Source organism: Sardina pilchardus, chromosome 17, assembly GCF_963854185.1.
Source record: "Sardina pilchardus chromosome 17, fSarPil1.1, whole genome shotgun sequence".
In the NCBI taxonomy this organism is placed as follows: domain Eukaryota; kingdom Metazoa; phylum Chordata; class Actinopteri; order Clupeiformes; family Clupeidae; genus Sardina; species Sardina pilchardus.
In genome coordinates, this window is record NC_085010.1 from 2,724,854 (window position 1) to 2,750,552 (window position 25,699).

The 25,699-nt window shown below is 42.4% G+C and overlaps 3 protein-coding genes across 3 annotated transcripts; 2 read left to right on the forward strand and 1 right to left on the reverse strand.

Annotated features, from left to right (window-relative positions):
• The first annotated feature begins 65 nt into the window (after positions 1 to 65).
• On the forward strand, positions 66 to 3,954 carry alg12 (ALG12 alpha-1,6-mannosyltransferase). Its single transcript, XM_062518679.1, has 9 exons — positions 66 to 553; positions 890 to 1,022; positions 1,121 to 1,294; positions 1,386 to 1,580; positions 1,689 to 1,791; positions 1,927 to 2,151; positions 2,274 to 2,443; positions 2,547 to 2,622; positions 3,036 to 3,954. The coding sequence occupies exons 1-9, from the start codon at positions 395 to 397 to the stop codon at positions 3,268 to 3,270; spliced, it is 1,470 nt and encodes a 489-aa protein (XP_062374663.1). The 5' UTR covers positions 66 to 394; the 3' UTR covers positions 3,271 to 3,954.
• A 186-nt stretch (positions 3,955 to 4,140) lies between these two features.
• On the reverse strand, positions 4,141 to 10,641 carry zbed4 (zinc finger, BED-type containing 4). The gene is made up of 2 exons (XM_062518677.1): positions 10,297 to 10,641; positions 4,141 to 8,842 (listed from the first exon to the last, which is right to left on the reverse strand). The coding sequence occupies exon 2, from the start codon at positions 8,652 to 8,654 to the stop codon at positions 4,917 to 4,919; it is 3,738 nt and encodes a 1,245-aa protein (XP_062374661.1). The 5' UTR covers positions 8,655 to 8,842; positions 10,297 to 10,641; the 3' UTR covers positions 4,141 to 4,916.
• Positions 10,642 to 11,208: 567 nt separating this feature from the next.
• Positions 11,209 to 22,585, forward strand: brd1a (bromodomain containing 1a). Its single transcript, XM_062518678.1, has 13 exons — positions 11,209 to 11,491; positions 12,694 to 14,065; positions 14,161 to 14,317; positions 14,418 to 14,549; positions 14,696 to 14,824; positions 15,872 to 16,184; positions 16,716 to 16,952; positions 17,291 to 17,785; positions 18,719 to 18,845; positions 19,290 to 19,423; positions 19,897 to 20,006; positions 20,834 to 20,988; positions 21,147 to 22,585. The coding sequence occupies exons 2-13, from the start codon at positions 12,711 to 12,713 to the stop codon at positions 21,328 to 21,330; spliced, it is 3,528 nt and encodes a 1,175-aa protein (XP_062374662.1). The 5' UTR covers positions 11,209 to 11,491; positions 12,694 to 12,710; the 3' UTR covers positions 21,331 to 22,585.
• The last annotated feature ends 3,114 nt before the right edge of the window (positions 22,586 to 25,699 follow it).

The window sequence follows — 25,699 nt, forward strand, 5'->3', positions numbered from 1 at the left end:
CGCGCGGGACAAACGTGTTAATTCAAGTGAAAATTTAAGGTCGCAGTCACCTAAATGCACTTGACCGATAAGACGTGGAATGCTTTGTTTACTTTAGGTTGATCGTTGATAAGTGTATTCATGAATGTAATGACTTTGCGCAATGAACGGTGATTTTCGGGCTATCCTTATGGACCTATCCTGACAAAACAAAGCGATGTGAAGAAATCCGTGGTGTTTTTTTTTCTATTGTATTGTCATCACCAAATTGGATATCTGGTCATTATCAGTTATGACTTTGTTCGTCTTCAACAGGAGAGCGAAACGTGAAAGATTTTTCCAAAGGGATGGTCTTTTTAAAAGCATTTTCAGGGGGCAGATCTGCGCATGTGCTTACTTCCTGTATTGAAAAGTCATGGCAGAGAAGAGGAGCGTGTCTGAGCGACCACTGTTGTTTTTGATTGTTTTTATCGTGTTGCTGCATTTATTAATATGTCCCTTTACAAAGGTCGAAGAAAGTTTCAACTTACAAGCAATACATGATGTTTTGTTTCACAGACTTGACCTAGATAAGGTAAGATACTAGAGAAACTGCCAACTGGGTTATCTAACTTTACAACGGTAGTAGTTAGCTAGCTGGGATAACGTTTTCAGTGGCATATCATCACCAAAGCTGATGTAGGTAGGGTAATTAATTCTAATCCCCTAAAATAACGCTGTCATTTCGCCAGCCTATTTCATACTTTCAGTAGGCTATTCAGTGACAGTGCTAGCCAGTGGATATATGACCATACACATCCTTCACAAGCTGCATTGAACAAAGTTGGGTTAAATTGAGAAGAGAGTGTCAATACAGAACACAAAAGTAAAGTTAAGTCAAGTAAAGTTATTTTTCTTTCCTCACTTACAGTATGACCATCTCGAATTTCCTGGTGTTGTTCCACGGACATTCCTGGGACCACTGTTTATTTCAGCACTGTCATCCCCACTGGTGTATACACTTCATTTTCTGGATGCTCCAAAATTCTACACTCAAGTCATTGGTTAGTGTCTTCTCAAATATCAGTTATCAGCCCATAGCACTGTGAGAGAAGACAGTATTAAACATGTTTTTTTCTTTACCTCATGTCTACTTTTTTAGTGAGAGCCATACTGGGGATGTGTGTGGTCTCTGCTCTCTGGCGCATGCAAAATGAAGTTCGGAAGCAGTTTGGGACCACTGTGGCTGGATTGTTTTGCCTCATCTGTACATCACAATTCCATCTGATGTTTTATGCCACCAGGCCTCTACCAAATGTTTTTGCTCTGCCTATAGGTAAATATTTTCAATATAACTTGTCACCATCTTCTGATTTACCCACTGACTTATATGTATTTTAATTCCCATTGTCCTTTTAACTTTGTAGTTGTTCTGGCATTCACGTCATGGATGGCACAGAAGCATGGTCCCTTCATATATCTCTCAGCATTTGCCATCATCGTGTTCCGCTCCGAGCTCAGCCTCCTCCTAGGTCTAATGCTACTTATGTCACTACTGAGCAGAAGACTGACTGTACCACAGCTGTTTTACTTTGCCATACCTGCTGGTATTCTGTCATTAAGTGAGTACTATGTGAAAAGTTGACGGCTGTAAATTCTCATGTTTTCTGTTTCAAAACTAAAACTCTCAAACTGTATTTGAACCAAATGGCAATTTGTTTCCCTTACAGGTCTCACCATATGTGTCGACTCTGTATTTTGGAAACAAATACTCTGGCCTGAGGGTCAAGTTCTGTGGTACAACACAATCTTAAACAAAAGTTCCAACTGGGGAATATCCTTTTGTTCTTTTCTATTGTTTTTAGTGATTGATTGTTTCACGGCCATTCTGTTCCTGCAATTTCACCCACATGTTTATTAGTTTTAGCTGCTGACTTCTGTTTCACCTTAACTTTAATCCCCTCAGTAAACCTCACCATTTCTGTGGTACTTTTACTCGGCTGTTCCTCGGGCCCTGGGCAGCACGTTGCTCTTTGTTCCTCTGGGTCTCTTTGACAGACGGATGCAAACGCTGTTGATTCCAACTGTTGGGTTCATTCTGCTGTACTCTTTCCTGCCTCACAAAGAGCTCCGCTTCATCATCTACACCCTCCCCGTGTTTAACATTGTGGCTGCCCGAGGCTGCTCCTACATGTGAGAGAAAAACTTTTAATTTCTGAATTTATAGGGACATTTCAAACAGAATTGAAATGTTTTGTTAAACAGTGAATCGTAGTTTAGTTATTTATGTGTAATCTAGTTCTTTATGTTTACAGTTTGAACAACTACCACAAATCCTGGCTGTATAAAATTGCCTCACTGATTGTGATTGGTCAGTTGATGACAAATGCTGCCTACACAAGCCTATCCCTGTGTGTTTCCCATCACAATTATCCTGGAGGGAGAGCCATGATGGAGTTACACACTTTAGTCCCTGCCACATCAGGTCTGTGCTGAATTTCCCATGAATTGTGTCTGTCTGGGAGGAGGTTGTTCGACATCTATGGAGAAAGCTCTGCTAAAATGTGTTTTCTTTACATCGTTTTTAGATGTCTCTGTACATATTGATGTACTTGCTGCGCAGACAGGAGTCTCCCGCTTCTTAGAACTGAATGAGAACTGGAAGTGAGTAATCTGTTTTGTTATTACAGATTGTGTTTCAGGCATAGTTCTACAGTACATCAGCTCTGTTATAGTGATATATATATATATATATATATATATGTATGTATGTGATGCATGTTGTCCATAATATGGATGCTGATACATTTTTTTTCAGATTTACTAATTTGACTGGTATTGTGCTGTAGCAAGCAAAACAGTTTGTTTTACCAACATAGTCATTTGAGAGTTCTGCTTAGTGAGGTGAACTGAGTGAGATTTAGCAGATGCTTCTATCTGAAGTGGCAGGGTACCACAACGTTCAGGTAGCGTTCTTGGGTCCATTGTTCCCCCCATTGCTAATACATCACATTTTGTTCCTTGATAATGCACTCTTGTTAAATTATTGTTTAATGTTTTTAATTAATTCTTTTCAGATACAGCAAAAGGGAGGACATAGTACCAGGGGATTCACAAATGAAGACCTTTTCTCATATCTTGATGGAGGCTAACTCAACCCAGATAGCATTGCTTAAAGAATCACATCAGCCGATGACTTTTATTCAAGGGTACAATAATGTAAAGTTTGATTTCTTAAGCTTTCCCCCTTTCAGTGTTAAGATGGACAACAAACTGGTGCTATTACAACACTTCAAAGATAAACTTAGATGAATGTTTGTGGCGTAAATTACTCATTTTGTAGAATTTTGTTGGCATGAAGCACAAAGGAAACATTCCACCTTCTTGTCAACTGAATGTGTTGTTTAACATAATTATCATGTAATTAACCAAAGCAGGCTGCTGTATAAGTTGAACATTGAGCCAAGGAAGGTAGAGATCCACTGTAGCCTCAACTAAAACAGATTTCTTCATGCTTTAATATCAAGTCTTAGTGTGTGCTGTTCCTGTCAAAAGTGGTAAAATGCTGAAGGAACAGAGAACAGAAAGGTCACAAAAATGTATCCTTTTTTTATTGTCACATGATAGTCTTCACATTTTTTCCAGTGACACTCAGGGCCGATACCACATAATAAGATGCATTAGAATATTGGGAAACAAACCTTTAATCCATGCTTCCAGAATTGTCACTATCATTGCTACTTTCATGACAAGAACAGCACATTTTAAGGGCCTGATCTTTTATGTGGATCTTACCTATCTTGTATCATTAGAAGAGGGGGAACATATTGGGAAAGTAGAACAAGTTGTTTGTACTATTATTTAACTTAAGATCAGTCTGAAAGTCTGTACAATCAATACATTATTACTGAGAGCCTGTGGCTCTGAAATATGGACTTAGAGGAAAAATACAAGGTGATGCTGTTTACAGATTAAATTTTGTTACTTTTGCAGGAAGCTGTGGTTGTGCCATTTATGCCTTAGCCTGATACCTCCTCTAGCAACATCTCACTTCCACATGTAGAATAAGGTTTCAGTAACCATCACCAAACGCTTAACAGTCCACAGCTTTGTTACTATCAAACCTGTACATGTAGGCCTATATACCGGTAGTCATTAATAAGTAACAGTTAAGACACTAAATCAGGGGGAAATGTTTTATTTACAAATAATCACAAAATTAGCATTGTTCCAGTCTGAATGTTTATCAAATTCTCTTCAGAAACCATTATTTATAAAATATACAGTACATTTTACTTGACAATAACCCATAATTTAATCCCTCAGAGAAGACAATTGTGCTTGTGAGGCAAATGTTATAAACAAATTGCTTGTCCTGAAAAACATTAATTTACACAGTTCATTAAGAAACATTTCAGTGAGTTTTAAAAGAATCTACCTCTATGACAGTACCATGAGACAAAAATTCACAATAAAAGAATTAAATAACAAACAAAACAAAACATGTTTCAGTCACAGCATTTATAGTTTGGGCCAAGATATAAAAACACAAATTCAGCATCTAGGCTTATTTTACATTATTTAAACTGAAGACTTGGTTTGCAAATCATTAAAGTATTTACAGCATTTTGACCTGAAGTAGTTCTAAGGCACAAGGAGAAAGAAGACCAAATAAATACAAAATCATAATACAGCAACAAACCATCACCCCTACAGCTAGATACACCAAAACCCCCTCCCTGATACAAATTACTGAGTTTGACATCAACTCCAGTTTGCAGTGTTGCAACAGTAGTACACAAAGAGAAAAAAGAACATGATGAAAAATGGCAAAACGTTTTAAGTATTGAATATGAATCTCCTCATTGTAAAATATTCTTAAGGACCATGTGGTAACTATGATATGATCCTGGACTGGGCACAAACAGGTGTATGAAAAGGTTTAAATCAGAGGTCAATCAGTACTGAAAATATATCAAAGGAAGGTTGACCTTTAAAAACAGATGTCCCTCTACATTTTCCAGCATTGGTCTGGACTGATTCAGGGCACAATTCATACTCCCTGTGCTGAACAGTGTTTCTGTTGGGACAACACTAGGGGGACAGCCCACATAGCGAACAGCTACTTTAGCCAGCTCTGGCCATAGGTACTTTTTCAAATTCCAATAATCCAGTGGATTGCAGGTTTGATCCAGAATGCTTTCCTCCAAGTACTCCAGAACTGCCATTTCTGAAGGAGGCTTGTCCTCTTGTTTGATTTTGTTCCTGATGTCATCCATGAGAGACCAGAGGTCATCCTTACTTGTGACAGAGCTGTTGGATGGAGCTGAAGCATCACCACATCCATTGGACAGAAGAGGCTTTGCTTCATCTGAGGTAGACAGTGAGACCTCGAGTTCTCGGATGAGGTCTTGTTTGCACCGTTCGGCCTCTTCCTCTGAGAACAGTGAGGTTTTGTACCGTGGGTCCAGCATTGTTGCCCAAGTATATCTTGGGTCATGCAGTGTAGAGGACATTCTGGTGACCATGGCATCTTTTAGAGACTTGAGCATGTTGTCTATGCCCATTGTCTCATCAAAAAGCATATCAATTTTTCGATTGAGGATGTGTATGAGAGGTATGACTTGGCCAAGTGTGGCAGTGCGATTGCTCATCTCCCTGCAGGCTACCTCAAAAGGCTTTAAAGCATTGCACACTGACTGCATCACCTCCCATTGATCACAGCTAATCAGTTCCCTGAAATTGCACTCAATGGACATTTCATCAATGGCTTTCTTTTGTTCCACTAAACGTTCAAGCATGAAAAAGGACGTTTTCCATTTGGACGGAACATCCTGGACAAGTTGATTTTCAGGTAACTGGTACGTCTTCTGTAGTTCTGTTAACTTCTCCTTTGCTTTCGCTGAGCGGTGCACACGTTCACAGATTTTGCGAGCAATGCTGAGAATATTCTGAACCATTCTCTGACTCTTTATGGCTTCACTCACGATGAGGTCTATTGTGTGACCAAAACATTGTAGGGTGGCATGACCACCGTCTTCCAAAACATTTCCAATTATCTGGTTATCTGTTACAGTGAATCCAATCCTGAGGCCGGCCGAAGCAATCCATGTATCCCAGAGATATTCAAGCTGCTTCTGAATGTTCACCATGTTGTAGTCACAGTCTATCTGAGAGACACTAAGGAGAGCTGAACAATGAAAGTCTTGGCCTTGTGGACGTACACATGATTCATAGGCAACCCAATGAGCTGTCAGTGTCAGATATTCCCTGGTTTGGCTGCTCACCCAGATACTTGTTGTGAAGTGGACAATGCCACCCTCAGCCTCTTTCAGATGTGTATGGACAACTTCTTTCACCCTTTCATACATTTCTGGTATGGCAGTGCTGGTGAAGTAAGATGATGAGGGTAGAGTGTACTGTGGTTGGAGGTATTCCAGCAGTCGATTCAGACCAACATTCTCCACCACTGCAGATGGCTGAAGATCAAGTGCAAGCATTTCTGCAACAAGTTTGGTGATTTTTTTGGCAACTGGGTGGTATTGATCAAATTTCTCAACGTTTTCTTCATATGAAGAAGTGTCCATGAGCTCTTGGTTAACTTGAAGTTCAGCAGTTGACACATCACCTGAGTTATTGCTGTTATTTTCAAGATAATGTCCATGAAACCTCTGCATGTGCCTGAACAAGCAACTTGTGCCAAGGTTTGTGGTCTTTTTACCTCTGCTAATTGTGCGGCTACAGTGCAAACAAATCACTTTTGTGGGATCTGCAGAGGAAATAGAAAAATGATTCCACAGCTTTGAAGTCTTTTTACTGAAAAGTGACAGGGTATTTGATTTTCTCTCATGAACAGGGCTGTCAGTCTCCTTGGCAGATACTTCCTGTGTGTAGGGTGACTGTGGTGAGGGCTCCTTGTCATATGCATTTTTTTGGTTCCCTAGGACATCAGGGTGTCGCCTCATAAGATGCCTCATCAAACAGCTTGTGCCAAAGTCACCACGTTTCCCTCGACTAATAACACAGGGACAATATCGACAGAGCGCTTTCAGCTGGTCAACAGGTGAAACAATAAAATGATGCCACACTTCAGATTTCACTCTTTTCATTATTTTCTTGTTTTGCTGGAACACTGAACTCAGATCCTCATTTAAGTTTGGAGCATCAGATGGTTCCTCTGTTAAAGAGGCTGAGGGTAGATTTTCACGTTTCAATCCAAATGACAAATCAAGCAATGACTCCTGCCCTGTATGAGATGTGGCATCATCCGATTCCTCCTCCTTAACATTAACGTATGCATTGGTATTCTGTGGCACTTCATCTGATGTTTCAGGAGAGCAAGAGGCAAAAGTAGGTTCCTTTTTCACCTCAGCCGAGTCCTGTACCTGTGTGCGTGACAGAAGTGTAGGTGGTGTCGTGTATGGTGGTGGAATGCTGAAGCCCTGTCCATTTTCTTCGATGACGATGTCACGGTGGGCACGCCACATGTGGCGAATCAGGCAACTTGTTCCCAAGTCCTTTCCATTTTTCCCTCGACTGAACTCATTCATACAGTGTATGCACACAGCCTTGGAACTGTCAGTAGGCGATAAATAAAAATGCTTCCACACTACTGATCGCCTACGAGAACTGGAGTTTTTTGGTGTCGATGCCAAACCTCCATCTATCAGCTCATCAATGTGGTTGTTGGTGGAATGTGGGGATAAACCAGTGCCAGTGGCGGCCTTGGCGCACTTCTCCAATTTTGGTTTGATTTTTAAGGGTACTTCTTTGGATGATGTGTTGGTGGCTTCTGTTGTGGAGGTTGATGGTGAGGTGTTGTTTTCGGAAGTAACTGTTGTATTAGCTGCCAAGTCTCCATTATTTGGTGATTTTATGGGAGGTATTAAGGATGAGGCTACAGCACTAGAATTACAGGGGGTCTCCCCATCTTGTAAAAGCACAGTGGGGTGAGCCCTGCGTACATGTCTCATTAAACAACTAGTGCTTAAGTCTTTTTCATTTTTACCCCTACTAAACTCTTTCATACAGTACATACAAATAGCTTTGGTACTATCTCGTGGAGATATGAAAAAATGGTTCCAGGCAGGAGACTTTTTGCGTGGGTTCACAGGATTCCTTATGGATGTCAGAAGGCTCTGAGTGACGGCATCCATGGCAACATCGTAAAGGGTACTTGTGTAGCCACTAAAACCACCGTAGTCATCATTATCTCTGCTAACAAAAGGGCCTACAGAATTATCAAATGGTAACTTTTCATCCTCTGGCATGGCCTCATCCATTGAATTTGGTTCCTCTTTGATATGCAGTATTGTATCATTTTCTGGTGGACTTTCTTCATCCACATCACTGTTCTGGTTGTTAGGCCCATTTGGAGAGGTTGGAGATTCCTTATTTTCACTAGACTCCCCAGTGACAGCATCGTCTGATGACTGTTCGTTATCCTGAGAAGATACATCGTTTGATGTGCTCTCAACAGCAGAGATGTCCTCAGCTAAAGCTTCCGACACACAGGCAGAGGATTTTGCATCTGTTCCATCATGAGGTGTGATGCTGTATGATTTAAAAACATAACCTTCTTGACCCTCAATTTTCAAACATGTTCCTTTGACCTCTCGTCTCTTGTCCTCCCCTGTGCAGCCATTACTTTCCAGGTCTACATCACTTTTATGAGAAAGGCCCTCTTCTCCATCCATGTTAACAGGGCAAGATTCTGCAGGGGGGCTGAATGTTCTCTATTGAAGGTGAATTGTCAAACGTTCTAGAGTCATTAGTGTGGTGGATGTGGATGTTCCTACAGTATGATCAAATCAGTGTTATTCTCCAAATCCACACAGGGCTGGCAACCTCTGCAGTGGGTTGAAGTTGCTCATTTCCTGAAATCCTGAAGAAAAAAGAAAAAAGAAAAAAAAATACATTCAGATTAGAATCTATTTATCCATGTGTTACGATGAAAACCAAGTTAAATGCAGTACAATATGTATCTATTTCAGGTCAAACAAAGGCAAACATATATTTCCCACTGTTTTCAAAATGCAGTTTGATTCTAACACATTCTAGTCAGACATTTAAAGGAGAATGTATGCTTTAACTTGGGAAATGGGTATATGATTCCAATGTTAAGCACGGTTTGATTTCCTCAAGTTCGTGAGAAAGTGAGCACCAGCAGCAGGAAATACAAAGCTGTGTCCAAAGACCATCTAAACCGGAACTGTAGCCCATCGATGTTGAAGTTTTTGGACTGGCAACGACACTCATCGCTACCACTACTGCAGTTCACTAACTACCTGGTTATAATATAACTGTAAACGGCATTACATTTGATGGTAACGTTACAGACAGGAATGTGCACTTTGCTTTTGGGGGGGTTCAAAGCGACATTTGCGTTGCCCTTTCACAGAAGCCTAGCAAACGGTTATCCTAGGGTTAGCTCTCGTGTATGGTATGTTATGGTTTGCGGTCATGTTTAGTTACTAATAGTTATAGGTTGGCAAGCACTGGCTTACCAAACACCATAGTCAAATATGCCCGTTGCTTTTTGACAATGATTACTCAACTTTTCCGGGTTTGCTTGCTACGTTCCGGGTTCTCCTTAAAGACACAGTGCTCGCCATAAGGCATTCGCCGTCAGGCAACAGTAACGTTAATATTTAAGATGTCAAACAAAGCATTTCAAATGACAGTGGCTAAAGGCAATTGTGAGCGCACTTTCACTTTGCTAAGTAAATAACTACACAATGTCTCAACTATTTAAGCATATTCGGGAAAACGATAGCCAGTCAGCTACATGAGGAAACCAAGTAAGTTCGGGTTATTTCGTTCATGTGGCACAAATTAAATTGTACCACTCTTAGAAGAACACAGATATTATTACGAGAATAGACGCAGTGTGATCATTTTGATGTTGTGGCCATTCCTTGGCGAACATTAGCCACCTAGCTACCAAGCTAATGTTACAAAGCTATCACGGCTAGATACTTGGCGCGTGTTAGACAAAAAAAACAAATAGGGACACAAACTACAGGCTAACGATAGATAGCCTAACTGTCACATGGATTTGTAAACGGAGTTTCTCAGACAGAGTAATCCCAACAGATTTACAGTTACGACACGATTAAATGTGATCACAGTTTACTGACCACTCAAAAAGCTAACATTAGCTTGTATGGTCCTTTCGACGGCAACGTTAGGCCACACAGGACATAACCTGGTGAGACAGAACCAGATCTTGGCAGCAGAACAGGGTAGTAGAACCAGCTAGGGAACCGGATCAGCAATATACTACAACCGATTTCCATCAAGGAAATAGCCTAAAATATTAACTTGAAACATGCTTACCTCAATGACCCGTCTCATATTTGTGTTTGGTTTCGGTTCCTAAACAGTTAAAATATCGCATGTGATTGATCCAGGGGGGCAATTAGTTCGTTGCTTTGTCTCCTGTGCACTTAGCGTTAACATCAGTCGGTAGTAGTAGCTCCCCTCAGCGACCGACGGAAGGAACACGCTTCATGATGTCATAGGGTTTAAGGGTGTCCAATATGGCGACTGGGCAATAAAAAGAAAACAACACATTCTCCAATACACTAATGCTATAATTATATTTTTGTATTATATTGTATATTACACTCCAATAAAGAAAACATATTGGCCATTAAATATACGTATCTGATGGACGGCGTGTGTCCGCCTGTCTCAATATTTCACAGTGGATTCATTTGTTTCCTTTGCCTGTTTGGCTTGCACTTCAAATTAACCCAAACATACGGGGTTTCTTGACCTAAGGGTCTCTCAGGGGCACCTAGGCGCCATTATGGGTGGGGTTAACAAAGCATCAATGTAGTATTTAAATGACAAAAGAAAAGATTGCTCGTGTGTTTACCAAAACACCAGAATAGCATACCCCACCTTTACCCCTGATTCAGTCTTATCTGTGTCACCTAATTTAAAACGCTCCCCAACTTGGAGGTATGCATGCTCACCAGTGGCCAGTTTCTAAATGTCAGTATCAGTATCCACCTTGATTTATTTAAGTCGATTCCCCTATTTTTTGCGAATGAATGGTAAATGAATTGTGTTTCACATGAATAAAGTCTGTTTCCCTGTGCCCAGTGATATAAATAATACGCGCAGTGCACACATGGGTGGCAACTTTGTAGCCTACATCGTTTGCGTAATACGTAACGGCGTAGAGCGTAGCGGGTGGGACAGTCAGTGTAGTGAGCTGACTGCATTGTTGTTGGTAGGAGAGAGAAGCCCACTGCAGACGATCGTTAACGTTACAGGAAAGAGGATACGTAAAAGCATGAATGATATTCAGATCAAAAGAAAATACTGATGATGCATTCGATTTAATGAATCAAAAGATCGTAGTGGGTACATGTCTGTATCCTTTTATTTTGTCGGTGGGTAGCTGTACTAGCATTCGTTGGATGAGAACATTGTGTACGGACCTTCAGCCGCTTAGCAGGCCATATCGCCATTGCTTGTTAAAGCTGCTGCCATCTACATCTAAAAGAATTGAGTTCTTAAGGTAACGTGTTTCATTTGTGGTCTTCTGCCATTTTAGGACAATGTTGGCAACGGCCATACCCAGTTATGAGGAAGTGAGAAGTTGAGCAAGTCAAGAAGACAGAGAGGGGGGATGTTTAGCGTGTTGTTTGGACGCCATTTGCGGTTTTATTATTGTGTGAGCTGCCCCTCTATCTATACCCAGGCCGCTTGTTGTGATGCGTGCTCTTTCCTTTATTAATGTGTTAGAAATAAACGTGAACAGCTTGGGCTGAGTAGTTGTCAAGCATGCATACTTGGTTGTGTACTAGCACGCTAGCTTGCTATCTCAGTCATGTGTGCCAAATTGAATTTAAAGGTATCCAGAAGGACTTCTTGCTAGGATGTGTGTTTGCTAACTTAGCTAGGTAGCTGGTTTGGGTTAGCAAGTTATCGAGGAGCTTCATGACCAGAGAAAACTATCAAATAAATGCGTGGATAATAGTAACAATGTCGCCATACTGATTGCAGAGCGGTAACAATGCTATTTTTTATTATTATTATTTGTATGCAATATATTAAAGAGATTACATTGGCCAGGACCGGAACAGACAGTGAAGAGCTAGCTTAGCTAGCTTAGATAGCTGAACAGAGTAGTCCTGTCTTGATGGCGTGAAGCTACGGATGACCCTCCTAACATTTAAATTCGTGTTGCTTTGCTGAAGTGGAGATCAACAGCATTCTGCTTGTCAGCTGTGCCGATATTGTGCCTAGTTTGTTATCCTGATTATTTGATAAGAGTAGCAGGAAGCTTCTTATTCTCAGTGGGATAGATTTTCCTTCCCTTGCTGCAGGCAGTCTCATTGAGTTGTGCTCAATTGTTATCGTTTCGTTTCGACAGATATGCATTGCGTTCTTTGGGACAAAGAGTAGCCTGTTCTCTAATGTCATGAATGGTTCTTTTTTTTTTTAATCAGACCGCCTCTACCAGACTATAACCATCTTGATGATTGTAGTGCCTGTGACGCAATATTTTATGTACATTCTGCAACCCAGCTGTACTTTATTTTCACAGTCAAGGAAATGTTGTTCTCTTAATGATATGTGTGCCAATGCTTTAGCTGAGCTCATTCTGCCAGTTTGTGAAAGGACCTATTTTGCCTTTATTTGATTAGAAAAGGGGAAGTCATAATAGATGTGTGTATTAAATGGCATAATAGCTGTGTGTATTTTTCTTATTTGCAGTTTCTTAAGCTGTCATAATGAAGAAGAAAGCTCGGCACCACAAGGCCCCAGCACCCCCGCGGCCTTCCTCTCCAATCAAACCATCACCCAACAGAGAAACCCTGACTTATGCACAAGCACAGCGCATGGTTGAACTAGAAATTGATGGCCGGGTGCATCGCATCAGTATATATGACAAGTTGGACATAATCACTGATGACGATCCAACTGCTCAAGAGATCTTGGAGTGCACCAGCAACAAGGAAAACAATGAGAAGCCACAGCAAGTTCTCCTACGGTCTGTTAGGCTAAAAAATAGCCAGCAGAAGAAAAATGCTGCTCTGACCAATGCACATGGTGGACACATGCCTGGCAGCACTCTTCCTGAACCCAGAATTCGCAACGTTGAGTACAACCTGCCAGCAGTGCCACGCAGACCCCCAGCATACTACAAGTATGTCGAGAAGACTGCAGAGGAGCTCGATGAAGAAGTGGAATATGACATGGACGAGGAGGACTATGCGTGGCTTGAGCTAGTTAACGAGAAGAGAAGGAGCGAGGGGTACAGCCAGGTCTCTCAGAATGTGTTCGAGTTCTTGGTGGACCGCTTTGAGAAAGAGTCATTCTTTGAGAACCAAAGTCAAGGGGATCCTCAGTCCCTCATTGATGAAGATGCTGTATGCTGCATCTGCATGGATGGGGAGTGTCAGAACAGCAACGCCATCCTTTTTTGTGACATGTGCAACCTGGCAGTGCACCAGGAGTGTTATGGTGTGCCCTATATTCCTGAGGGCCAGTGGCTGTGTCGCCACTGCCTTCAGTCTCCCCATCAGCCTGCAGACTGCATTCTCTGTCCCAATAAAGGTGGGGCTGTTAAGAAGACAGATGATGACCGTTGGGGACACGTGGTTTGTGCCCTTTGGGTGCCTGAGGTGGGCTTCTCCAACACAGTCTTTATTGAGCCCATAGATGGCGTTGCAAACATTCCACCAGCCCGCTGGAAACTCACTTGTTATCTCTGCAAGGAGAAAGGTGTTGGTGCTTGTATCCAGTGCCACAAAGCTAACTGTTACACTGCATTCCATGTAAGCTGCGCACAGAAGGCTGGCCTGTTCATGAAGATGGAACCCATCAAAGAAATGACAGACGCTGGAACCCCCACCTTCTCTGTGAAGAAGACAGCCTACTGTGATGCCCACACCCCCAAAGGTTGTGTCCGGAGACCTCTTACTATCTATGATGATGCCAAAACCAAAAATGGACTTTGTCAGACAACAGAAAAAAAGTGCAAAAGAACAAGATTAAAAGGGAAGTCCAAAAAAAAGAAGTGCAAGAAGACTGAGCCAGTGACTGCTGTTCCGAGTGTTTCTGTGCCTAGCTTTCCTCCCCAAAGGTATGTTTGCTTTAATCTAGAATAGGTAATAGGTAAGAATCAGTCATTTTTCTCTTTTGACATGCATATAAGCAATTAATTTTATTTATCTACAGGTTAAACACAATCCTCAATCAGGTTTCTCTTCAGAAGAAGAGGGTATTTGTCGAGCTGGTCTTGAATTACTGGACTCTGAAAAGGCAATCTAGGAATGGAGTACCTCTAATAAGACGACTTCAGTCTTGCTTACAGGCACCAAAAACTGTACCACCGGCAAGTAGAGTTCAACTACAGCTAAACTTATTCTGCTTTAATGAATCAAGAACTGTAGTGTCTTTTATTGGCATGTTTCATATGAATCATTGATATGCAGAAACACAGTGAGGAGGAGAGCCGGGCCTTAAAAGATCAGCTCAAGGAGTGGCATCGGTTGCGGCATGACCTGGAACGTGCCAGACTACTTTTGGAGCTGATCCGCAAAAGAGAGAAGCTGAAAAGAGAAGAGGTAGTCTATTTTTCAGTATTGTGTCATATTTGATCTAATATGTTGGTGGGCACTTGTGAATCACATTATGCATCCTGGAACTCCAAACGTGAATTTTGTATTAAATGAGTTGGATTTGAGGTTTTTTTTGTGCTCTCCTGTGCCAGATGAAGATGCAGCAGAAGGTGTTGGAGGTGCAGCTCAGTCCATTCAGCATCCTGCTACGCGCAGTGCTGGATCAACTCCAGGAGAAAGACCAGGCCAAGGTCTTTGCACAGCCTGTTAGCCTTACTGAAGTAAGTCTGCTAACAGTCATGAAGTACATTTATATAAGGCACTCACACCTTACGGATGAGGCTGGTTTTCACTGTAGTGCTGTAGATCATTGTTTTCTATGATCTTGGTCATGTTGTGTTTAGCCATCATGCATCTTGTTACAGTCGGCTCATTGACTGCATCATAAATGGTGACTGACCACAAAGTGTAGAAAGAGTCTGGAAGAGAAGTCCTGACTTATCTCTAGAAAGATGTCATAGCTATTGAAACAAATACTGAACATGAAAAATGGTATCTAAGCAATATTTGGTGAAAAAAGCACCACAAACAAAAGTAACCTACAAAAGGAGATGATCAAGTAATGAACACCGCTGCCACTACCCACTGTCCTAAAACTGACACTTCAAGGGCAACTGAAGGTGCAGTGGAGCATTTCGTATAGTTCATTCTCAATATTCCCATTTATGTTTAACTGCTGACGGGCCTTGGATCAAAGTATTTTTACTTGGTTTGCTGACAATTATTCCAACATCTTTATGTGAACATCTTTGTTTGCAGTTAAAGGTGGAGTAAAGTTCAAAATGACTGGTATTTCGCAGGTGCTGTTATGCAAAGTGACACAAACTTGCAATGGTAGGCTCATCTGGCTCATCAAATAACACTGTATTGTCCACTGAAAAACATAATGGTTTGAAGTAGTGCATATTGATGCCAAGTGTTTCCTAACACGTTTTGTAACATTCAGCAAATATCTCCTCACAATCCACTAGCTCTGCATTCTCAAAAGGTCTTCTTACTCAGCCCTGGCTCCGTGAACAAATGTAGGAGGGGCAGGCTGTCCCCCAAACAATAGCTAATCACTGTGGAGCCTCTTGGGGAGCACTGAAGGGAGGGATGAGCAACCCCTCTGGCCCATGAAGATTTAATAATGATTGATGAAACTTAAAGTTTGCATGTTAGATAGAAGTTCTGTAGCTGGTGTTGGTGAGAACATCGCACTCTGGGTTGACGAGGGATTGTAATTGAAATAAAATCCTTGAGAAATATTTATGCTTTGATTTCTTAAGGTTCCTGACTACCTTGATCATATTGAACGCCCCATGGACTTTTCCACTATGAGAAAACACATTGATGCCCACGTCTACCGCAACTTGGACGAGTTTGAAGCAGACTTCAACCTGATAATTGCAAACTGCATGAAGTACAACGCCAAGGACACGTTCTTCCACCGAGCAGCAGTGCGCCTCCGAGACCACGGTGGAGCACTGCTCAGAAAGACCAGAAGGGATGTGGTGCGCATCGGCTTTGAGATCGACAGTGGCCTTCACCTGCCTGAGCAGCCCAAAGTGGAGCCGTCATCACCTTTCACGTGGGACGAGGGTAAATGGAACGCACACACATGCATGCAAATAACATTTTAAACGCAAACCGTGTTCTGCAGATTTAAACAGAGATTAATAATAAGAGCAACAGCAATGAATGACTTTGATAAGCACTGGTGGTCACAGACTGTCAAGCAAGAACTTGATTTTAGTAGTATTATTAGTGCTGTTGAAACTCCTCTCATTTACTGCACTTTAATATGATTCTCCCACTAACAGATATTATTTCAATATTACGCTGTAAAGGTTTTGAACCTTTATATTAAAATGTTTACAGAGATCAGGATTGCTGTTTATAACATATATTTGACATTATATATAGTGGACCTTACTATATTGTCCTCCCATTTGAGCTTCAGTTCATCTAGTTTGTACAGTTCACACTTGAGCTTTTAAGTGTATGTGTGTATGTGTGTTTGTGTGTTTGTGTGTTTGTGTGTATGTGTGTGTGTGTGTGTGTGTGTGTGTGTGTGTGTGTGTGTGTGTGTGTGTACACTCTATTCATGAATAGTCATTGTTTGTTTTCCAGTTGACCGGCTGTTGGTCCCAGCCAACCGCGCGCACATGTCCCTAGAGGAGCAGCTGCGGGAGCTGCTGGAGAAGCTGGACCTGACCACCGCCATGAAGTCCAGCCCGTCGCGCAGCAAGCGCCTCAAGCTGCTGAAGAAGACCATCAATGACATCAGGAACGAGATGAGTCTGAGGAAGACGCTGCCAGCGCCCGCCGAGAAGAAACCCGCCGTCGAGACGGCGTCATCAGAAGAAGGTGACTTTGAACTGAGCAGTTACAGAGCACGACTATAGGGAGGGACACAGGAGATGGAGGGATTGTTCAGGGGGGTATTCCAAGTATGTGCTTTAATGACAAACCTGGGTTTTGTGAGTTAGTGGCAAACCTCCTACACCAAAGCCCTATGGCATTGTTTTGTTAGGAGAATGAAGCCATACAGCTCTTCTATTAGGAGGTTTACCACTTACTCTGAGTTTACTTACTCGTACTTGGAATACCCCCCAGCTTTATTTGCCAGACATTAGACGGAATGTTTTCATTTTTTCTGTTAGATCTTCCACCCAGTTCTGACAAAGTTTTGTGTTGTTTTGCAGGAGATAAGTCTCTTCCCCCGAAACTTGAACCCTCAGACGCCTTGCCTTTGCTTACCAACTCGGAGAGCAACTCTGAACCGCCTACCCTGAAACCCATCGACTCCAGCCCTGACAAGTGCCCCAAGCGGGTCAAGTTTGACCGTGATAAGGGCAACACCTCAGTGCCCAAGGAGACGCTCAATGGACACTCGCAAGACCACCTGCTTCTCTCCGACAACGACGTCAGTGTGGTGGCCACCTCGACTCTGGCCGAGCCCTCTGCCCCGGTCAACAGGCGCACGGCGGTGCTCTTTCGCAAGTCCAAGAGCGTGAGCCCTCAGAAGCCTGCCCGAGGCATGGAGGCCCCCGCTGCCTGTCCACAGCTCGGCACCAAGACCTTCCTGTCTGTGGTCATCCCCCGCCTGGAGACGCTCCTGCAGCCCAGGAAACGAGCCCGCAGCCCCAGCAGGGACAGTGAGGGTGAGGACGAGTCCCCTGTCAAACGCTTAGACACAGGTGAGGGGACAGTAGAAGGCACAGTCTGCATTATATGCACACCTGTAGCATTGGTGTAGTGTTAAAAGCATTAACTAAGACGGCGTGCGAACCAGAAAAAAATCCTTCCTGCTAAGATAGCATTTGGTGGCAGCGAGGCATTGAAGCATCTCCGAATCAAATTCTTGGATAAAAGTCTGTCTTAAAAGATACCCTCCTTCAGGCTGCCTTCAACCAGAGATTCTTTAAAACGTCTCCGCTTTAACTTACGCGGATTCAGTCAGCTGTCGGTAACCTGGCAACGATGTTCTGTGTAGCCATCTTGCCCGGCCGTCTGAATCAAAGTTCATAGTTGGTACCTTGACGCCTGCTACTGCAAGTGACTCGTTAGACAGTTGAAGGCAGCGAGGCAGCTGACAGCTGTTTCATTTCCTTTTCGGGCAGACCATACACGTATGCCCAGAGTCATGTAACTTTCTAGCCTGGCTATCATCAGACTAAGCCCAGAACATTAGGCGGTAAAGTCTGCGCTGTATTTCTACTGCACAAGACGCATGATCAAAGGGCATACTTCAAATGACACGATACGCATTTGGATAGTCCTTCAACCAATCAGACCAATGGTCCGGGTTTGCCTGGTGGATAAGCTAGTTTGTGATTGGTTCCAGCAAACATGGACAGGAAGCAGGAGAGATAAGAGGTTTCCAGCCTGAACTGCAGGGCGAAATCCAAGTCACCGGCAGATCGGGCTGGGTTTACCCAGTCTAGTAACTTAAATACCACAATGGCAGATATATACTCATGACAAAGGAAAATTGTTAAGCATAAGCATGGCAAGCTCTCCACACCATGTTTTCACTCTGCATTTACAACAATGCCAGCTAGTGCTATGTAGACAGCATGTATTTGCCTGCCTTTTGTGACTGTACGCTCTTGTTGGTCTCGCGGCTGCAGGTCTGTCGAACGGCTTTTCCATGGAGCAGGAGAAGGAGCTCAGTCCCAGCAGGCAGTTGGAGCCTCGCCGCCGCTGTGCGTCCGAGTCCAGCATGTCGTCCAGCAGCAGTGTGCAGGGAAGCTCCAGGTAGGTGCTGTGCTGTGCTTAAATAAGCCCACTTCTGGTGCCCAATGATGGACCAAAATTCCTGTGTAGCCTTTTTTCACCGACCAAGAACCGACTCCGTTCATGATCGTTAACTATCATTTGAACCGTTCAGTGCGTTTTGACTAAACAAAAGTTGGCTCGGAATGTGGCACCTTGGTTTGGAACTTGAACCAGAAAATAGTTGTTTTTTCCTGCAAAGCGGAGTGGGCGTGTTACTCTGCTATTAAGAGGGGAGAAGGCTAAGTTCAAAACTGGTGGAAATGTGGGCTGGTTGACTAGATAGCACCATGGTTCAAAGAATTCTGAACGGAATCGAGAACGGGTTCATTGTCGTTGGAAAAACGCCTTTAGAGTCTTCAGTCTCACTAATTCCATGGGTGCTTATTGTGCTTTCTACCGCCTTTTTTATTTTTATTTTTAAAGCTCCATCCTTAGTCTTCCAAAATGTGGGAAGGGCAAACCAGCACTCGTGCGGAGGAATACTGTGGATGACAAAAATGAATTAATCGCTTGCATTGAGACTGGGAACTTTGCCAAAGCTGCAAGGATTGCTGCTGGTAAGTTGCCTGTGTAGAGGAGGTGCCAGGTTCCATAGGGTATAATGCATGTGGTTGTGGATGTGTTTGTGAAATTACTGTTCACTCAGACTAAGTGACAGGCACTTGCAGGGAAATAATTTATATTTGTCAAAAGTCGTGTGTGGTTTCACTGACTTGCCTGTCGCTTAGTTTGAATTCTGTAATGTTTCTTATACTCAATTCATGATTAATGGACAACAATTTCCATTTTTTAATTTGTTAGTTTCATTTATTCGCATTAGCTTTATTTTCTGGCTGTAAATGAATATGTTGTCAGCATCATGTGTTGATGTATGCTCTGTGTTTGAAGTATTTCTAGTGGTGTCGTGTTGTGTTTTGTTGTGTTGTGTTGGGTTGGGTGCCCTGTCACTATAAGCATGGCTTTGGAGGTGTTTTGCTCTGTTTGCAGTGAACCCCACATAACTTGATTGTCGTTATTCCTGCTTCCATAGAAGTTGGCAACAGCAATATTTGGATGCCCGCTAGTGCTGCAACAGTTGTTCTGGAACCTCTAAAACTAGTTTGGGCAAAATGTAGCGGATATCCTTCCTACCCTGCCTTGGTGAGTGTGAACGCGTGCATGTGTCAAACTGACCATCTCATTTCTCGCCCCCTAGTTTGCTGCCTCTTGTGGACCTTTGCACGAGTGGATTCCTCTCTCTCTCTCTTTCTCTCTCTCTCACACACACACACTTGCTGCCCTCACTCACATTCCGATCGAACTAGTGTGTGTTGAATGTGAACTTGTGCTTGTGAGAAACGTGACCCAAGACCCCACTACTGATCTCTTCAGTGTGGGACTCTTTTCTAAAAACGGATAGGAAGCACAAATCCTGATTGCCACTAGAGGGCAGGCTGTGTACCATTGAAGGTACAAAAGGATTAGCAGCAGAACAATGGCTGTGTCTGAAACATCAGTACGCACGCTGGGCAGTGTGCATTTTCCGGAAGTTACGTCAGAATAGACTGTCCGAAAGTCAAGCGCTCTCACTAGTTGGGTACTTCGTTTGGCGTGATTTCCAAGCGTGCATCGATGCATCTTTTTTGCCCTCAGATATCCCATAATCCATTGCGCAGCGCAGGTCAAGCTCCACACGTCATGCAAATCGTCAACACACCCCCCTCCCCGAGTCAGGTGACGCCAACTAGTTAGTGCTGTCCAAATGTAGGTAGGGACGCATACTGCGGAGCAAGCTAACTAAGACGCTACTGGAAAGAAGGTACTATCCAGCGTGCACGCTTGACTTCTGGACACAGCCAATGTCAATGTTGGCAGGCCCTGCAGATGACCACGTCACGTTTAGTGACAAGTACAAGTTTGTGTGTGCTGGGCCAGCCTGATATTCAGCCTGCCAAGTGTCTGTAACCTCCATATTGTTCCTCCTCCAGATAATAGACCCTCACATGCCACGCGTGGGCTGCCAGCACAACGGCGTGTCCATTCCAATGCCCCCAATGGACGTGCTAAGGGTCGGAGAGCAGATGCAGTACAAGGCCGAAGAGAAACTCTTCCTCGTCCTCTTCTTCGACAACAAACGCAGCTGGTGAGTTTCATTGCACATAAACTTCATTTGCTTACCCCCCTCCAGTGATGTTGGACTTCGATTTTGTGGTGGTGTGTTTGAGCTCCCTCTTCAGGCGAATCTCGAAATGTCAACCCTTGCTTTGCCTCCGTTGGTAATTGTTCAAATGAATTTCTCAGGCAATGGCTTCCTAGATCCAAGATGGTTCCGCTGGGTATGGACAAGACCATCGACAAGATCAAAATGATGGAAGGTCGTACGTCTGCGGTCCGGAAAGCCGTGCAGGTTGCGTTCAGCCGGGCCATGAACCACTTGAGCAGGGTGCAGGACGAGCCTGTCAGTGACCTCAGTGACGTTGACTAGCACACATTGACATCGGTACTGACTGCAGAAGGACCTTTTCCTGCGTCTAGGTCATGCTGGTGTTTACACGACGGTTCTCAGATGGCCTGCTATGGGCCATGGATGGCCTTCTCTCCCTTCGTCCCTCTAACCTCACTGTGGTCGCGTGCCCCTGGCCTCGCCGTTCTTCCAGTTGCTGCTTACTGAATGTGTCAGTTCCTCCATCTCCATAACTGTGCTGTGAGGCTGCTACAATCTTCACTGCCAAGGCCATCATTGTTTTGTCCACTCATTCACTTCATCTCCACTTGTGGTGAGAAGAAAAGAAAAAATCATATTTAACAGACTCTGTAAATAACTGTACAACAGTTGGACACTAACTTATTGTGTAGAAAAAGAATTGGTACTGTACATGACTATTTGTAGTATTTATACTTTTGGTGAATTATGACTTCTGTTCCACGGTGCACTCCTAGCCGTTGCTGTGAATGTCAAGCCCAAGCTGAGAAACAGTGCTGAGATTATGGCTTGAACATGTTTGGAAAGTATTTTTTTCCCTTTGTCTTTACTTTTAATATCTTATATTGGTTTTAAGTTATTGAAGTTTATACACATAAGCTTCCCTTTGGCATTAATGTTTTTGTAATGCAGAATGTTTTTACAAGTTTTAGTATATTTTGTTCGTACATATTTATATAACTAAATATATATCTGTATTCTTTGGACGCTCACTTCGGAAAGTCTTTGGTTGTTAGAGAAATGAAAAGTGCATTGAAACCAAAAGAAAAAATGGTCAAAAAAGAAGAAATCTTGCTGCCCAGATTCCTTTTTTCCATGCTTTTTTTTCATAAAGAATTTGTGTGGTGTGAGTGACATTGCTTATTTGTATACGGTCTTTTTAAATAATGCGTTGATTTAGTTGTATTATGGGACCTTCAAAATAGATGTTGGAAGACGTGCCTGTGTTATTTATTGTCAAGTAAAGTATTTGCATTACTTTATATGAAAAAGAAAGTGTCAGAATTTGATAGGGAATAAGGCACATTTTGGGTGGACATTTTCAGTTGCCTTTTTTTTATTAACAGTATCTGGTAAATTTGACGGTTTGGCTGTAGACTTTTCATTTCATTCAATTAGTTGTGTTCTGGGTAGCAGTGGGTAGTCTTTTTTTTTTACATCATGTCTTTAGACTTTTTTTTATATTTGAATGAGTGCTGGGATTTTTTTGTCTTTTTTATAGATTCACTGAAAATAAAAGACGGGGATATAAACCTGACTGATTTGTTATGTTTTTTTCTGTAAGCCAGTCTTTCAGAACAGGACATGAGTGCTTGGATGGAAAATATGCACGCATTTGACCAGTAGAGGGCACTAGAGCTCCATGGCAGACATCAACTGCATCTTTCTCAGAGAGGTTCGCTTACATACACAAATGTGTTTTAGTTATACATGTATATTTTAAAACAAGGATAAATATTGCATGTTATGTTTATATTATGTTCATGTACTTGTTACCATATATCCACATAGTTTGTTGATGCTGCTGACAGTCATATTTCAGATTTTTTTTTTTTGTACAGGCTATAACTTGTTTCAGGGAAGAAAAAAGGGTTAGGTTGTACTCGTTACATCACAACAATATTCTTGGAAATTCACATGATTATGAACAGATGCTGTGTACAACAACTGTGTTGGAACCAAAAACTCTAGTGATGTTCCACTATTTTTAGATTTTATTAAGATATGCTTTTCTAGGTAAATAATATCGTTTTAAATCAGTGTATCTTGATTAGCATGTGTAAATGATTCCCACCTACTACAAAGATGTTTTGTTTTCATATATCTTCCAAACCAGAAAACCTGTTGAAAGAAAAGTAAAGCTTTTACAGTTACTGCCAAATATGTATCTCTAAAAAAACAAAACAATCTTTAGTTCTCTAGCAAGATTTTATCAGTTCCTCTGACTGCTGTTGTTGGTGTTGGTTAGCTCACCTGTTCCAGACAAAAGCTCCCAATATGTTTATCTGTTATGTGTAATGCATCCCTAAGGCACCATGTGTGGGCTCTTCTGCACTTCTCTGCATAATCATATATAACAGTGGGAATCTCTCCAACTGATGTTTTTATTTGTCTACAGAAATAGGCAACACAAACATTACCTTAAAAGTGCATTGTGCAATAGGTGTGGACATTTGTTTTCCATTTGTTTACATTTATTCAACATTCAACAGGGCCTGTTGAAACACTTGATTCTCATATTGTTATGAATTTAATCTAATTGCAAAATAGTTTTTTGTTTGGAATGTGGCTGCTGCAGGGACCTGCAACATGCCTGAGCACAGCAGTGAAGGGATTCTGGATTATTAATTGAGTGGCTAACACACAGTTGACTCCCACACCTTTTAAACAGTGGTTAACATTTAATCTGCATTTATTTTGTGTGGGTGTGCACAGATGAAAATTGGTTGACCTGTATAACTTGAACGTAACAGTACCATAAAGGTTTACAAAAGCGTTCCATTCAGAAGGTGAATGGCTGCTGGGGGCCAATGTGAAGTTGAGGGAGAGGATGCACGTGAGGTGCTAATGTAAATATCACGGAGTTGCACAGATGCTCCTCCTGGGTTCTTTATCCCTGTCATACTGATTGCACAGGGAAGTAAACACCTCGCTCAGGTGGAGAGGGTAGCAAGTCAGGCATGAATATCAATCTCGCACATCAGCATCATCAAATGACTTTGACAGAGCTGAGGAGCCCTAATTAGCCTGCTGCTCAACGGAGACCCCTCTTCACTCTGCGCAGTTTAGCTAGCAGGTGAGCTCCAGTGACAGTAGAGGGCTAAAGGACTATCCCCAATCAAGGCTGGCCACAGAGAGTACACAACTTCACCTTCTGGAGACAAGACGTGCACTGTAACTATTAGAACACAATTCACTGTGACTAATGTTGTGTTGCACAGTCTGCCTAATTTACCCTATAGATATTTAGTCTTATATTTATGTACTAGACCAAACAGGCAGAAAGTCCTTCATTATTATGTACAATTTAGTCAACAAAAGTAAACTGAAACATATCCTGCTAGGGTCCTGTATATATTATTTTAGAAAGTAAAATCACAAGGATATGAGAGAAGCTCAGAACAGGTTTGAAAATATCTTGAATATGATGGTTTCCCAAGGTTGTGTGCATCTCTAGACACCAAAAGCCTATGAAACACTTCATATTTAGTAACAATATGCATAAGTTCAACTTCCTCAGCAGATCACCACACCATCCCCTGACTATTAGAATCATTTGGCCAGGGATGCTGTAAGTGCATTAATATTAATGCACTGTGTTCCAGACACTCTGTAGAGGGAAACAAAAATGGTGCATTCACAAGGTATTCCAAGACAACAAACAACTTCAAAAGAATTGAATTTACAAATATTATAAGTAAAGTTTTTTTTTAAGTTAATGTGATCATGCTATGTGAAAAGTTATGACTATATGCACAGTTCAGAGAGTTTGACTGTTAATGTATGTTGATATACTTAAAATCAGGCAGTAATTCCTTTGCCCTTGTTGCCATGTGTCCACTTCTGGGTTCTTAGTTTATGAATATTCATGAATGCCACCTCTCATAAATGTTTCTAAACTATACAATATAATCTATAAAACATTTTTATTTGCATTTTACCATGTAGGCCTAGGTGTTCTACGTTGCCTCTTGCCAAAAAAACAACATGGCTACTGCCAATTATCCCTAAATGTCATGATTTTGTCTGCCTTGACAACAGAGGGACCCGGCCTCACAGGGAGAGCCTTTGAAGTGAGGGATAATTAGTTGTAGCAAAGATAATTAGCTGAGTCCAGCGCACGAGTAAATAGACTTAGCACTGCATGAGCATAACTGTATATCGGGCTCCTCTTAAAGGCACAGGCTAATTATGGCATCAAAGGCTGCTTTTAGGCTGGGCGGGCGACACTATAGATTTGGTGCGTGTGTATAGAAGCAGACGGAACATGTTGTGCGGTAGGCAGGTACAGTGCATGTTGCTGGTTGTGGATTGTGATTGGCTGTTGCCTGGTGGCAGGAGGAGGTTGAGAGGGTGGGCCAGGGAGGGAGCGCTTTATCCCTGCTCCTGGGAGAACTCCCCTACCAGTCTCATCAACATTCCTCTTTTTCAAGGGCAGGGCTGTGAGTGACAGGGCTTAATGTGTATCTTGCTAGAATTGGATTTGATCCTGGGGGCTCTGCCAGGGGCTGTTCTGTAAGAATTGTTAGATTTGCACTCTTTCTTTTCTACCCCCCCCTCTTGCTTTCTAACAAACAGAATTACCTCCGAAAGAGCAGCATCTGTGGCTGTATTGTGAAGAATGTGTCTCCGAATCGCAGACATAATAGGT

Bases quoted from the DNA above. Each gene is read 5' to 3' on its own strand.
- alg12 (XM_062518679.1), top strand. From the start codon at position 395: ATGGCAGAGAAGAGGAGCGTGTCTGAGCGACCACTGTTGTTTTTGATT. The intron at 1,581-1,688 runs GTGAGTACTATG...TTTCCCTTACAG, and splicing joins TGCTGGTATTCTGTCATTAA to GTCTCACCATATGTGTCGAC. The intron at 2,152-2,273 runs GTGAGAGAAAAA...TTATGTTTACAG, and splicing joins GCCCGAGGCTGCTCCTACAT to TTTGAACAACTACCACAAAT.
- zbed4 (XM_062518677.1), bottom strand. From the start codon at position 8,654: ATGGATGGAGAAGAGGGCCTTTCTCATAAAAGTGATGTAGACCTGGAA.
- brd1a (XM_062518678.1), top strand. From the start codon at position 12,711: ATGAAGAAGAAAGCTCGGCACCACAAGGCCCCAGCACCCCCGCGGCCT. The intron at 14,318-14,417 runs GCAAGTAGAGTT...ATTGATATGCAG, and splicing joins CACCAAAAACTGTACCACCG to AAACACAGTGAGGAGGAGAG. The intron at 19,424-19,896 runs GTAAGTTGCCTG...CTGCTTCCATAG, and splicing joins AGCTGCAAGGATTGCTGCTG to AAGTTGGCAACAGCAATATT.